This window comes from Geotrypetes seraphini, chromosome 2 (assembly GCF_902459505.1).
Source record: "Geotrypetes seraphini chromosome 2, aGeoSer1.1, whole genome shotgun sequence".
NCBI classification, from domain to species: domain Eukaryota; kingdom Metazoa; phylum Chordata; class Amphibia; order Gymnophiona; family Dermophiidae; genus Geotrypetes; species Geotrypetes seraphini.
Window position 1 is genome coordinate 492,141,088 of NC_047085.1, and position 12,392 is coordinate 492,153,479.

The following is a 12,392-nucleotide window of genomic DNA, read 5'->3' on the forward strand; positions in this document are numbered from 1 at the left end:
GCTGTAAAATGTTCTGGACATACTTTTTTCATCACCTCCAGCCCTGATAACGTGACACTTGAGGCAGGTCTCTCCACACTCAACCAGTGCTTATTTTACTTCATGTGGAGGGTAATTTTCAGAGCCATTCTTGTACCTGGATAAAGTGGACGCCTGAACACTGTCTTCACTCAATCTACGTAAAAGCATTTGTAACCTCTGTCTTTTTGGCAATGGGAAAATTCCATGCATCAGTTATTGACCTGGGAATCCAAAGAAGCCTCCTTAACACATAAGCGGAAACAGAGGCTCTGGTCCATTTGGGCCTCCTACATTATGGACTTTCCTGCTCGTGCGGGAAGCCTAGTGCTTAATCATGGTAACTTGTGACCTTCCCTATACATGTCTTGACCTGGGACGTGCTTGATACCTATTGTGTTTTGTGGTGGGTGGGAGGGTGGAAAGGGGAGGGGGACAGGGTTGGATCCAATGGCAACTCTATTGTTTTGGTGTGGGTTTTTTTATTTTTGTGGGGAGGCTTAGGTAGAAGTTATTGGAGAGATAAATTGTGTTGAAAAAATTTGATGATGGAGACTTTGGTTATTTTGTCTTATAATGTTTGTGTTATACACTTGTGCACTGGTTGTTCTTTATCTGTATCTGTTTTCTCTTATCATCATTAAAACATTTAAAAGTAAAAGCATTTGTAACCAATTTTATCTAGAGGACTTTTAGCCGGATTGAAGGGAGTCATTTCCAAAGCTCCCTTTCAGCCAGGATGGGGCAAGAAGACATCAGTTGCAGCTGTGGTAAAGGGTCATGGATTTGATATATTGACTTTCTCTGACACAACCAAATCAGTTTACTTTTTTTTTACATGCAGGTACTGGAACTATGGCAAATTGTAACCTGTAATCTGTATACTACACCTAATCACCACATCTGGGACACAGACCGTGCAAGTCTGTCCAGTTACTTAATTTACATCCTTCGTTTTCTGATTAGAGATCCTCTCAGTTTATCCCACGCTTTTTTGAATTCCATCACCGTTTTCCTCTCCACCACTTCCCTCGGGAGGGCTTTTCAGGCATCCACCACCCTCCCCACGAAAAAGAATTTCCTAAAATTGCTCCCGAGTCTTCCTCCTCGCAACCTCAAGTTATGCCCTCTAGTTTTACTATTTTCTCTTCTCTGGAACATAACGCACAACTTACACCTGTTGAATGAAGTGCAGGTGCAACAACTTACACCAGTCACTGACCTGGCTTATGCGGTCATGCCTAAAGTTTGGCACGCCAATAAGGTTTTACACTATATTCTATGATGGTTTAGGCATGCCCAGATCCTGGTTTTGAATTGGCGCTCAGCGGCCATTGTGGCTCCTATACTGAGGCACAACAAACATGCCCCTGTATCACTCCATGGTGCGACCTCATTTGAAGTATTGTATTCAACTCTGGTCTCCTTATCTCAAGAAAGATATAGTGGCGCTAGAAAAGGTTCAAAGAAGAGCGACCAAGATGGTAAAGGGATTGGAACTCCTCTCGTATGAGGAAAGACTAAAAGAGTTAGGGCTCTTTAGCTCGGAAAAGAGACGACTGAGGGGAGATATGATTGAAGCCTACAAAATCCTGAGTGGAGTAGAACTGGTACAAGTGGATTGATTTTTCACTCCGTCAAATATTACAAAGACTAGGGGATACTCGATGAAGTTACAGGGAAATACTTTTAAAATCAATAGGAGGAAATATTTTTTCACTCAGAGAATAGTTAAGCTCTGGAAAGCGTTGCCAGAGGATGTGGTAAGAGCGGATAGCGTAGCTGGTTTTAAGAAAGGTTTGGACAAGTTTCTGGAGGAAAAGTCCATAGTCTGTTATTGAGAAAGACATGGGGAATCCACTGCTTGCCCTAGATTGGTAGCATGGAATGTTGCTACTCCTTGGGTATTGGCCAGGTACTAGGGATATGGATTGGCCACCATGAGAACGGGCTACTGGGCTTGATGGACAATTGGTCTGACCCAGTAAGGCTATTCTTATGTTCTTATTTCTTTTCTTAATTATTCTTTTGGTTTTTAACATTGTAAACCGCTTATATTCCTTTTAAAGTGAGAAAGTGAGAAAGAAAGTCAGTAAACTTGTCATCGGTAAAGTTACTGGCAGGCAACAACCTGGATGCCTGCTTTGAGCTACCCAAGATCCCTTATAGAACTGCTGGTGTCTGAAACATGAGGTAGGCCGCTGTCGGGGCCTACGATCAGATAGAGACCTCACACAGGGAGGGAAAGTAGATGTCTTATCTACAACCCAACTTCAGAGATTCCAAAAACATTTCCAGAAAGGAAACAGGGGAAAGCAGAGCACAGAGAGCAGATGAGTAGGGCAAAACTTCATTTCCCTGAAAGGTTTTCTAGGCACTACGTTTCATCATCTACCCCTGATTATTTTTCAAAAGTAAAGTTCAAGAGTTGTGCCCTGTTTTATCTGCACTCCTAAGCTGATCCTGCCACTGGTCAGCTGAGAAATGTGAAACTGGCACCTTCCACCGTGCTATTTACCTGGCATTTCATTCTGCTGTCTTCTTTCTCCTTCTCCCTCCGCAGTGAGCTGCTCATCAGCGCGTCATAACAGGAATTCCAGAAATTTGACATTTGGTCATGGCTCTTTGCAAACGTATCCATTTCAAATTGAGACAAGGTGGGTTGAACCTATCCAGAGAAAGAACCAGTGGTGACGTCAGAGACCAAGAAACAAGAAGGAACAGAAGGACAAGCTATTTGTCTTCATATCTACAATTTCTTGTAGCTACAGTTATGTTTTGGCTATATAAGCATGCTTCTTATTATGACCACATACACCCGCTTTCTGGAGTCTGTGCTGTATTCTTATTTTGCTTGGGGTTCAGACGATTACAAGCAAAATGGCACTCGGACTAGTTATGAGTTATAATTGTTGGAAGAGCTGAGAAAAATAGTACTTCCCGACACATTACACATCAATATCCTCTTATTACCAAAATCAAAATCAGAAAGTATTGACGTAGTACTTGATTCACCATCTTCTCCATTTTGGGGGGAGTCATTTTATAAAAATTTCAGAAAAACGTCATGCTCTGTGCCTGCTTTATCAAGTGGACAATCAGTACAGTTCTGCCCTGAAGAATATAAGCATATCAATTCTGCAACACCATTGACAATCCGTCAATAATCTCAACCACATTGATTCCGTAATTGTGTGACAATCAGTCAATCTCAGCTGCGCACAATGTAGAGCAGTGAGACTAGACTGTCACCTGTCCAATCTGCTGACCACGACGCCCTACTACAAAACATCCAGGAAACATCTTAAAACTATACTATTCAAGAAATATGTCAAATGATCTAACTAAACCTGATCAACTCTCCCCAGATTCCGACGCAAACTATATCTATCAACCTTGTAATTTCCCTGGGAATGCCCAGGTCAGTTCTTGTTGTAAACTGCCTGGAACTGAAAGATATTGGCGGGATAGAAGACACTAATGTAATGTAACACCATGACAATCGCATATGAGAAGCATCCTGAAGACAAGATTTAAGTTGCTGTGCTTTAGGGTTGATAAATGTTATCTCCTGTTTTATAGAATTGCTATACTATGCTTAAAGTGTCCCTTTCCACAATCACCTACATGATTCTCGATGAAGGTCTTCCACTCGGCGGAGGTGCAGAACTGCTGGAAATCCTCATAGAACGTAGGGCTGCCATTGGTGGGGGGCAGGGAGGGCAGGTGGTACTGCAGCTGCAGAGATTCGAAGTATTGGTCCATCAGTGTGCGGATGATGGGCACCAGCCAGGAGAACATTTCGGTCTTGGCATATAGGGACTGCGTGAGGGGGGTGGCTAGTTTTCCCAGCAGGTAGCATGCCTCCTCCCGCCTGAGTGCCGAGGCCGTCTGCAGAAGGCCATGGAGCTTCACATAGGCTGAAGAATGCATCTGGGCACAAGAGACAGGAGAACAATGAGCAAATAATAACTAACTATTGGCTCTTCCTACTTTGATCATGCTGACCCAGTTAAGAAAATTTCTCTGTAAAGTTAGATGCAGGAGTGTCTTTAGGGAGGGGATGGATTGGGGCAATTACATGGGATTCTGATGAAGGTCTGCTCATCAGCTGTTCATTTGCATGTGGCTTGGGTAAGGGTCAGCCAATAAGGTTTTACACTATATTCAACCTTTTCCGGGAGGCATATCTAGGTAGCTGGATTTTCAGGAATACCACAATTAATATGCATAAGATAGGCTTGGCATACCAGGGCTCTCCAATATATGCAAATTTATCTCATGCATATTCATTGTGGTATTCCAGAAAACCCAGCTGGCTAGGACAAGAGACTTGATATGCCGCTTTTTGTGTGTGGTTACAATCAAAGCGTTTTAGACAGGTACTTATTTTGTACCTGGGGCAATAAAGTGTTAAGTGACTTGCCCAGAGTCACAAGGAGCTGCAGTGAGAATCAAACTCACAACCTCAGGGTGCAGAGGCAGCTGCTCTAACCACTAGGCCACTCCTCCACTATGGGGGGGAGTGGCCTAAACAGAAGCTGATATTCAATGGGTCTCTACCGGCTAAAGCAGGGGTCTCAAAGTCCCTCCTTGAGGGCCGCAATCCCGTCAGGTTTTCAGGATTTCCCCAATGCATATGTATGAGATTCATGTGCATGCACTGCTTTCAATGCATATTCATTGGGGGAATCCTGAAAACCCGACTGGATTGCGGCCCTCAAGGAGGGACTTTGAGACCCCTGAGATAAAGTGACCTGGACAACTAAAAGAGACATTAAGGTGGGCAGACTAGATGGGCCGTGGGCCCTTATCTGCCGTCTATTTCTATGTTTCTAAGTTTCTATGTAAGCCCTACCATGAAATATATGACCAGCTGATGTTATCTGGATAAATTTATGCAAATAATTTGTGCAGCTCAACTTAACAGGACAGAGCTGAATGTCAACGCTATCTAGAGTAAACTATTACTACACCCTTTGGCACGGCTCTGTTTCTCCTGAAATAACCAGATACATTTTAGATGGCCAAAATTTCAAGTTTATGAGATGAGTGGAGTAGGTTAAGGGGTGTCGAATTAAAATATTCCTCTGGATAACTTCTGAAGTTACTTGGACACATGTTTTGCATACCAACCTCACAATTATTAAACAATATGTGACCTTCTTTGGGAAAAGGTGACTAAAGCATCAGATCCAAACTATTGAGAATAGCTGATTTTTTTTTTTTTTAATGTCATAGGTCCACAACCTGTCTGGAAGAGTGATATGTTTAAACTTCTGTAACTTTTTTATTTTTTTTTTTTCCTCATAAAAAGATGGGGTTTAGACTATTGCATTACAATTGTTTACTCTAACTGAATTCATTAAAACCTCTTTTTTTTTTTTTTCTAGTCACTTTAGGCACCTTCCCCCCCCCCCAGATGCTCACATATGGAATTTAATGTTATGATCAGGAAAACTCATGATTGCTGGCCTCATTAGCAGGCTGAACACTCTTCAGACTACACACAGTTTGGGTGAAGGGGTCCTTTAAGAGTTTAAGAACATCCATCTAGCCCAATATCCTGTTTCCAGGAGTGGCCAATCCAGGTCACAAGTACCTGGCAGAAACCCAAATACAGTAGACTCTCAGTTAACCATCACTCAGGGATTGAAAGGTGCCGGATAAATGTGGTTTCTGGTTGCTTGAGAGTTACTATTAACAATAGGCCTAACTAATATTATGCCCCATACTATGTCATACCATAAACTGTTCCAGACAAACTACCGGACATGTGGTAGGCACAGCGTGGACGTACTCAGGGGTGACGTGCCAAGTTTACACTTAAATTTCAGCCAGAAATTGATTTTATTTTCATTTTTATTTAAAGTATTACAGTATTTCTTAGATTTTTTATTCTGGTTGCTTGAGAGTTCTGGTTAATTGAGTTTCGGTTAACAGAGAGTCTACTGTAGTAGCAACGTTTTATGCTACAGATCCCAGGGCAAGCAGTGACTTCCCTTCATGTCAAAATCAATAGAACATAGAAACATGATGGCAGATAAAGGCCAAATGGCCCATCGAGTCTGCCCATCTGCAGTAACTATTATCTCTTCTTAGCAGTACTTATCCAAATCCTTTTAAAACCTGACTACGCTAACTGCTGTTACCACATCCTCTGGCAACAATTTCCAGAGCTGAACTATTCTTTGCGTGAGAAAATATTTCCTTCTTTTGGTTTTAAAAGTATTTTCCTGTAACTACATTTATTCTGCTACCACCTCTCAAGGACAGGAGCCCGATTACCTGTGTGTCCTCCAGTGTGATATATCCTGTGACAATGCGCAGGCCGATCTGAGCCATCTCCTTCAAATCTGAGGTCCCGTTGGCCAGGTGACCCCACACTTCCAGTTTATCCAACAGGCTGCTGACACCTTCAAAGATCTGTGCCGGAGGTAAGCACAAAACAACTCCAGTCAAGCTCCAGGTGCCCTTCTGCCTTCCATCAGGCTTCGCTATTCTATATCTCTACACCTAAGTTAGACACCAGCAGCTCAAATGACTATAAACAAGGGTTTAAACGTTTAAATAATGGTTTCACTACATCACAAAGGACAGCCGGAAAAATCTAGCAGACTCATTGGCTAAGGCCGAGTATTTTCATAAAGGCCATTAATACATTTCAATAAATAAATAAAGGAGAACCCAATCTCTTCCATTTCATCTTTTTGTGGTTTATGTTGTAAATCGTTGTTGGGTAATTCTCACATTCCTTTATCCTTCCTACAATGTACTGCATGGACCCTCAAACCTTTCCAGAGAAGGGCCACATAAAGCATTTCAAATCATCAAAAGAGCAAGTGGTTGTGAGACCCCCCCCCCCCCAAGTACAATTTGCCCAGCTTTGTTGCCACGGGCCATTTTGGGTCTGTTGTTGTGTTTTCCACTGAGACTGGACAACTTTAAATTAAGACCTATTGGGCCTGTAGTGGTGCCTCTGCTCTACATTCAACAATGGATAATAAATATCTACGAGGGCTGACTGAGAAGTAATAAGACGGCTTCTGGTTTTCTTTCCAAGAAGCAGACGTGGCAAAGCTATGCTGGTTTCTGTAAAGCTCATACATCGACATTTCTTTTTTTTTTTAATAATCTTTATTGATTTTCAAACTTTGACAGTGCAATACAATTAACTGAACATAAAATATTGCATAAAACGCACTATTAACTACACAATACATCGACATTTCTGAACCTGTGGTTGGACTGCCGTAGTCTTCGCTGCTGGGTTTCAGCAAGGGGAAGAACTTCGTGCGTTTCGTCATAGCAGACGAGGAAGATGTGTCTGCCTATTCTCCGCAGAAATGGGACATATTGCCTTGTCCCCATTACTGAAAAAAAGCTGACCTTGACCCTTCCTCTCCTTCTAACTACCGTCCCATAGCAAACATCCCTCTCCTGACTAAATGCTAGAGGCCATCATTTCCACCCAGCTCTCATCCTACCAAGAGAGATTCTCCATTCTCTTACTTTATCAATACGGCTTCAGACCCAACTTCAGCACCGAATCCCTCCTGGTCTCATTAATTTCAAAGATGCAATAATTACACTCTCGCAATAAGTTTGCTGTCCTATTACAATTCGATCTCTCTGCAGCTTTCGATGTCGTCCACCATGATATTCTAATTTATCAACTTTCTGAGATAGGCATCGACTCCACAGTCTTAGAATGGTTCTCGAACTTCTTACGTTCCTTCCCCTCACTAAAAGGTATCCTTTATGTAGGAAAACTGGGAAAATCTCTCTTCTTCAGAATTACAGGGCTTTGGAATAACCTTACTACCCCACTGCGGACTCAGGTCTCCTTCCAACTATTCCGTAAGCACCTGAAAACCACAAAAACGTAACGCTCTCCTCCCCACCTATTCTCAATGTGCTATTCTTTTCCTTTATTAAGCTCTTGTAAACCGTGCCGAGCTCTATATTCATGGAGAGGATGCGGTATGTAAACTTAAGGTTTAGTTTACACAGCACAGCTAATTGTTTCACCACTGTATGCTTGCTGTAACATGTCAAGAGATTCATTACCACTCTTTCCAAATTTAACACAAAATTCAATTACATGCCTCTGGCGTACTCTCACAGACATATTTTCCTCATCTGCCATGATGAAAAGTGTGAAGTGCTTTCTCTTGTTGTGACCCATCAATGAAGATTATGGCAGTCCAACTGCAGGTTCAGAAACGTCCACATATGAGCTTCACAAGAACCAGCCCAGCGTTGCCATGTCTGCTTCTTGGAAAGAAAACCAGATGCAGCCCTCGTATTAACGTCATCCTGATCTAGTTTGCTGTGGTCATTCCCACTTTCTTTTTGTCTTCTGCTGTGTTGCCTGTGGGAGCGGTTTGCTTCGCCATGGCCTACCACCATGGTCTTTGGCTGGATCTGGGACTTTTTTCTCATCCAACTAAGTTAAATTTGCCACTGCTGTGCACGAAAATGAAGTAAAACTTCCTCCATGGATGTAACTGTCGGCAGGAAGATTAAGGCAGGTTACAAATATGAACTCTGTGAGCCGCAGTTTGAGAGATTCCTGATGTACAGTGTCGTATATACTGGTGACACTAAAATATCAATCTTAAAGTGCTAAGTACCATATCAGAACAGCAAGGCTGGTGGGTACAGGGTTAGAGGCCACGACCGACTGACTGATAAAAATTAAGCAGGGGGGTTCACATTGGGCAGGCCCTACTCCAGAGATAATATCAGGCCAGAGTAGTCAAAGAAGACTAAACTGCTAGGAATCATAGCGCAAGGAAGTTACATTTCAGGCTGATCAGGCTTTAAGAGTAGGATTTCAGGGAGGGTTATTGAGGGAGGACAGGTTATGATAATCAGGGTGTGGTTTGCATATGCAGAGACAAGCAGAACCTGCCAGAAGAGGCAGGGGGGGGGGGGTCAATGGACTGCCTGAAAGGCCACAGAGTGAAAGCAAAACCCAGATTGAGGGAGACTATGGCAGACTTAACATTATTATTCTGATTCAGGAGGTAAAACCTGTAGAATCTTTTCAAGGAGCCTAGCAGTGTTAATGTAAAGCTCAGGAACAGAATCTGAGATGACTGGACTGGGTTTGGGCTCACAATCCTGGCCTGATTCAGCATGTGTGTATGGGGGGGGAACAATGCCCCCCCTACTCCCCCCATCAGCACTCCACTTCGATCCAGCATGTGGTGTGTAAGGCAATGCCCCCCCCCCCCAACAAACCTCCCAAATCAGATGTGTGAATTGTAACAACTAACTGCGCTGAACTTGTCCTGCGATGGAAAGGGCCACGATGAAATGATGGCGATGAAAAGGCGGCTCTTAAATGGCTGCGATGAATCGTCCCATTCCGCCTGCAACTACGCGTAAAGAATACCAGCAAGTTCCCGGGTCAGTGTATGCTTACCCATATAAGTGGCAACAAAGGGCACTTAAAGGGCACTTAAAAAAGGGCATAAAGGACACTTAAAAAAATTCTGCACCGACTAGATATAAAAGTTAGGCACCCTTTGTACAATCGCGCTTACTGCTAACTAAGCGTACTTAGGCACACTCTAAATCAGTGTTTTTCAACCTTTTTACACCTATGGACCGGCAGAAATAAAAGAATTATTCTGTGGACCGGCATCGGTCCGCGGACCGGCGGTTGAAGAACACGGGGCTAAGTCGTGGGCCAGACCCCGCCCACCTCTACCCAATCTCCACCCCAGACCCCGCCCCCATCATAGTACTAATTGCACCTTGCACGTCCCGTGCCTCATCTGGAAGCCTTCCCCTCTGACGTTGCAACGTCGGAGAGAAGGCTTACGGTTCAGGCGCAGGATGCCCGTAGGAGCCGCTGCCCGTGGCTTTGTGCACCGAATCAGTGAGGAAGAGGGAGCTGGCTCGAAGATAACGCCGCATCGATCGCACTGTGGACCGGCGGTTGAAGAACACTGTTTTGGGCCTGATGCAAGTGCTGACCCTGTGGACCGGCAGGAAATTTCTGCTCTAAAAAACAGGACAGCTGGAATTTATCAACAAACTTCTGATCCCATACGCTTCACCGCGCACCCTCCGATCAAAATTTATTAGCAGTCCCATCAATACCAGAAGGAAATTTTTTTTTTTTTTCAGTTGTTGCTCCTTCCCTTTGGAACTCGATGCCTAACTCCTTAAGAGAGACAACATCTATGGAGAAATTCAAACCCTTCCTTAAAACGTTCCTTTTTAAAGATGCTTTCCAAGTTTGACTGTCCTTTTAAGGATTTTATAAACTTTTTCCCCCCCCCAATTCTTTATTCATTTTAAATGCCAACATAAAGTGCAACAGATTTACAACAATTGGTACAATAATCAGCACTCATTACAATCATATCATATAAAAAAATAAGTACTTATCACCCCCCCCCCCTTCCTGGATGTATATAACACTCAGAAATCAAAGGGTAATATTAATGATCAATTCGTACAAAATTTTGTTTATGGATCCCAAACCTCTTTGAATTTATTATAGTGTCTCAATTGTAACGAGTTCATATGTTCAAACTTATAAAATTGGCATAAGGTTTCCCACCAAAAGTTATAATTTACTCTATCCCAATTTTTCCAGTTTTTCGTGATCAGCTGCATAGCAACTCCTGTCTGCATTGGCTGCCGATGGAGACACGTGTGAAGTTCAAGTCTGGTTGTTTCTGTTTTAAGGTACTATTCGGTTTAGCCCCTAAATACATAACTGACCTTTTCTCTTTTTCAGCCAACAGACATAAGAGAAGCTCACACTTGAATTTTGTTTCCCCTCCGGTTAGATGATGTAAATTTAAAAGACATCATCAACATCTTTTTTCACATCAGGCAGCATTATGGGGTAAAGATCTAGAACAACTGCTTACGTCTACTACTTATGGGGAATTTAGGAAACGCCTAAAAACATTTCTGTTCCGAAAGTACTTAGGCAACTAACCTGCACAATCTCATTCCACAATAACTGATCCCTAGAGCTGTTAATCACTAGCTTTTAACTTTGTTAAATCCACTCAATCTGTAACATCTTTTAATTATTGTAAACCGCATAGAACTTAGAAACATAGAAAGGTGACGCTAGAAAAGGGCTACAGCCCATCAAGTCTGCCCACTCTACTGACCCACCCCATTAAGTCTGAGTGCTGCTCGACCCACGTAGGGATCCCACGTGGATGTCCCATTTATTCTTAAAGTCGAGCACGCTTGTGGCCTTGATTACTTGCGTCGGAAGTTTGTTCCAGTGATCTACCACTCTTTCTGTGAAGAAATACTTCCTGATGTCACCACTAAATTTCCCTCCCCTGAGTTTGAGCGGGTGCCCCCTTGTGACTGAGGGTCCCTTGGGAAGGAATATATCGTTTTCCACCTCGACACGACCTGTGACGTACTTAAAAGTCTCAATCATGTCACCCCTTTCCCTGCGCTCCTCTAGAGAGTACAGCTGCAATTTGCCCAGTCTTTCCTTGTATGAGAGACCCTTGAGTCCAGAGACCTTCCTAGTGGCCATTCGCTGGACCGACTCAGCTCGAAGCACATCTTTACGGTAATGTGGCCTCCAGAATTGCACACAGTACTCTAGATGAGGTCTCACCATGGTTCTATACAGTGGCATTATGACTTCAGGTTTGCGGCTGACGAAGCTTCTATTGATACATCCCATCATTTGCCTCGCCTTGGATGAGGCCTTCTCCACTTGTTTGGCAGCCTTCATGTCTGCACTGATGATCACTCCCAAGTCCCGTTCCTCTGAAGTCCTAGCTAGTGTTTCTCCATTCAAGGTGTATGTTCTGCATGGATTTCTGCTGCCGAGATGCATGACCTTACACTTCTTAGCGTTGAAGCCCAGCTGCCATGTCGTGGACCATTTTTCCAACTTGATCAGATCCTGCGTCATACCATCCGTGGGATTGCTTCCACCCACTATATTACACAGTTTGGTGTCGTCGGCGAACAGCGCTACTTTACCCTGAAGCCCTCGGGTCAAGTCCCTTATGAATATGTTAAAAAGGGATGGTCCTGCGGTATATAAACTGTTATATTATTATTATTATGATAAGAAGTAATCTATTCTTATTTGCATTAGCCCTCAACATCAGTAAAACCAAAGCAATGATTTTCCCAGTTAAGGATGGTTTCTCCTTTTCCTACCCTATTATAATAAAATCAGTTCCCGTTCAGATAGTTACTTCTATTAAACTTCTTGGCGTTATCTTTGATGGAAAACTCTCGTTCCATAAACAAATAAGTTCAGTAGTCAAGAAATGTTTCTACCGCCTCCGAATGATTAGATCACTTGCCACTTTATTAGATCAATCTTCTTTAAATATTCTTATCCATTCGCTTGT

General features: G+C 43.0%; 1 protein-coding gene across 3 annotated transcripts in view; it reads right to left on the reverse strand.

The window, feature by feature from the left end:
- NBEAL2 (neurobeachin like 2) overlaps positions 1–12,392 on the reverse strand; it is a 408,006-nt gene that overhangs the window by 109,124 nt on the left and 286,490 nt on the right. For all 3 annotated transcript variants that reach the window (XM_033931896.1, XM_033931894.1, XM_033931895.1), the window contains 3 exons: positions 6,307–6,444; positions 3,646–3,951; positions 2,537–2,686 (listed from right to left, as the gene is read on the reverse strand). In XM_033931896.1, coding sequence (XP_033787787.1) covers positions 2,537–2,686; positions 3,646–3,951; positions 6,307–6,444 — 594 coding nt within the window. The remainder of the gene's footprint in view (positions 1–2,536; positions 2,687–3,645; positions 3,952–6,306; positions 6,445–12,392) is intronic.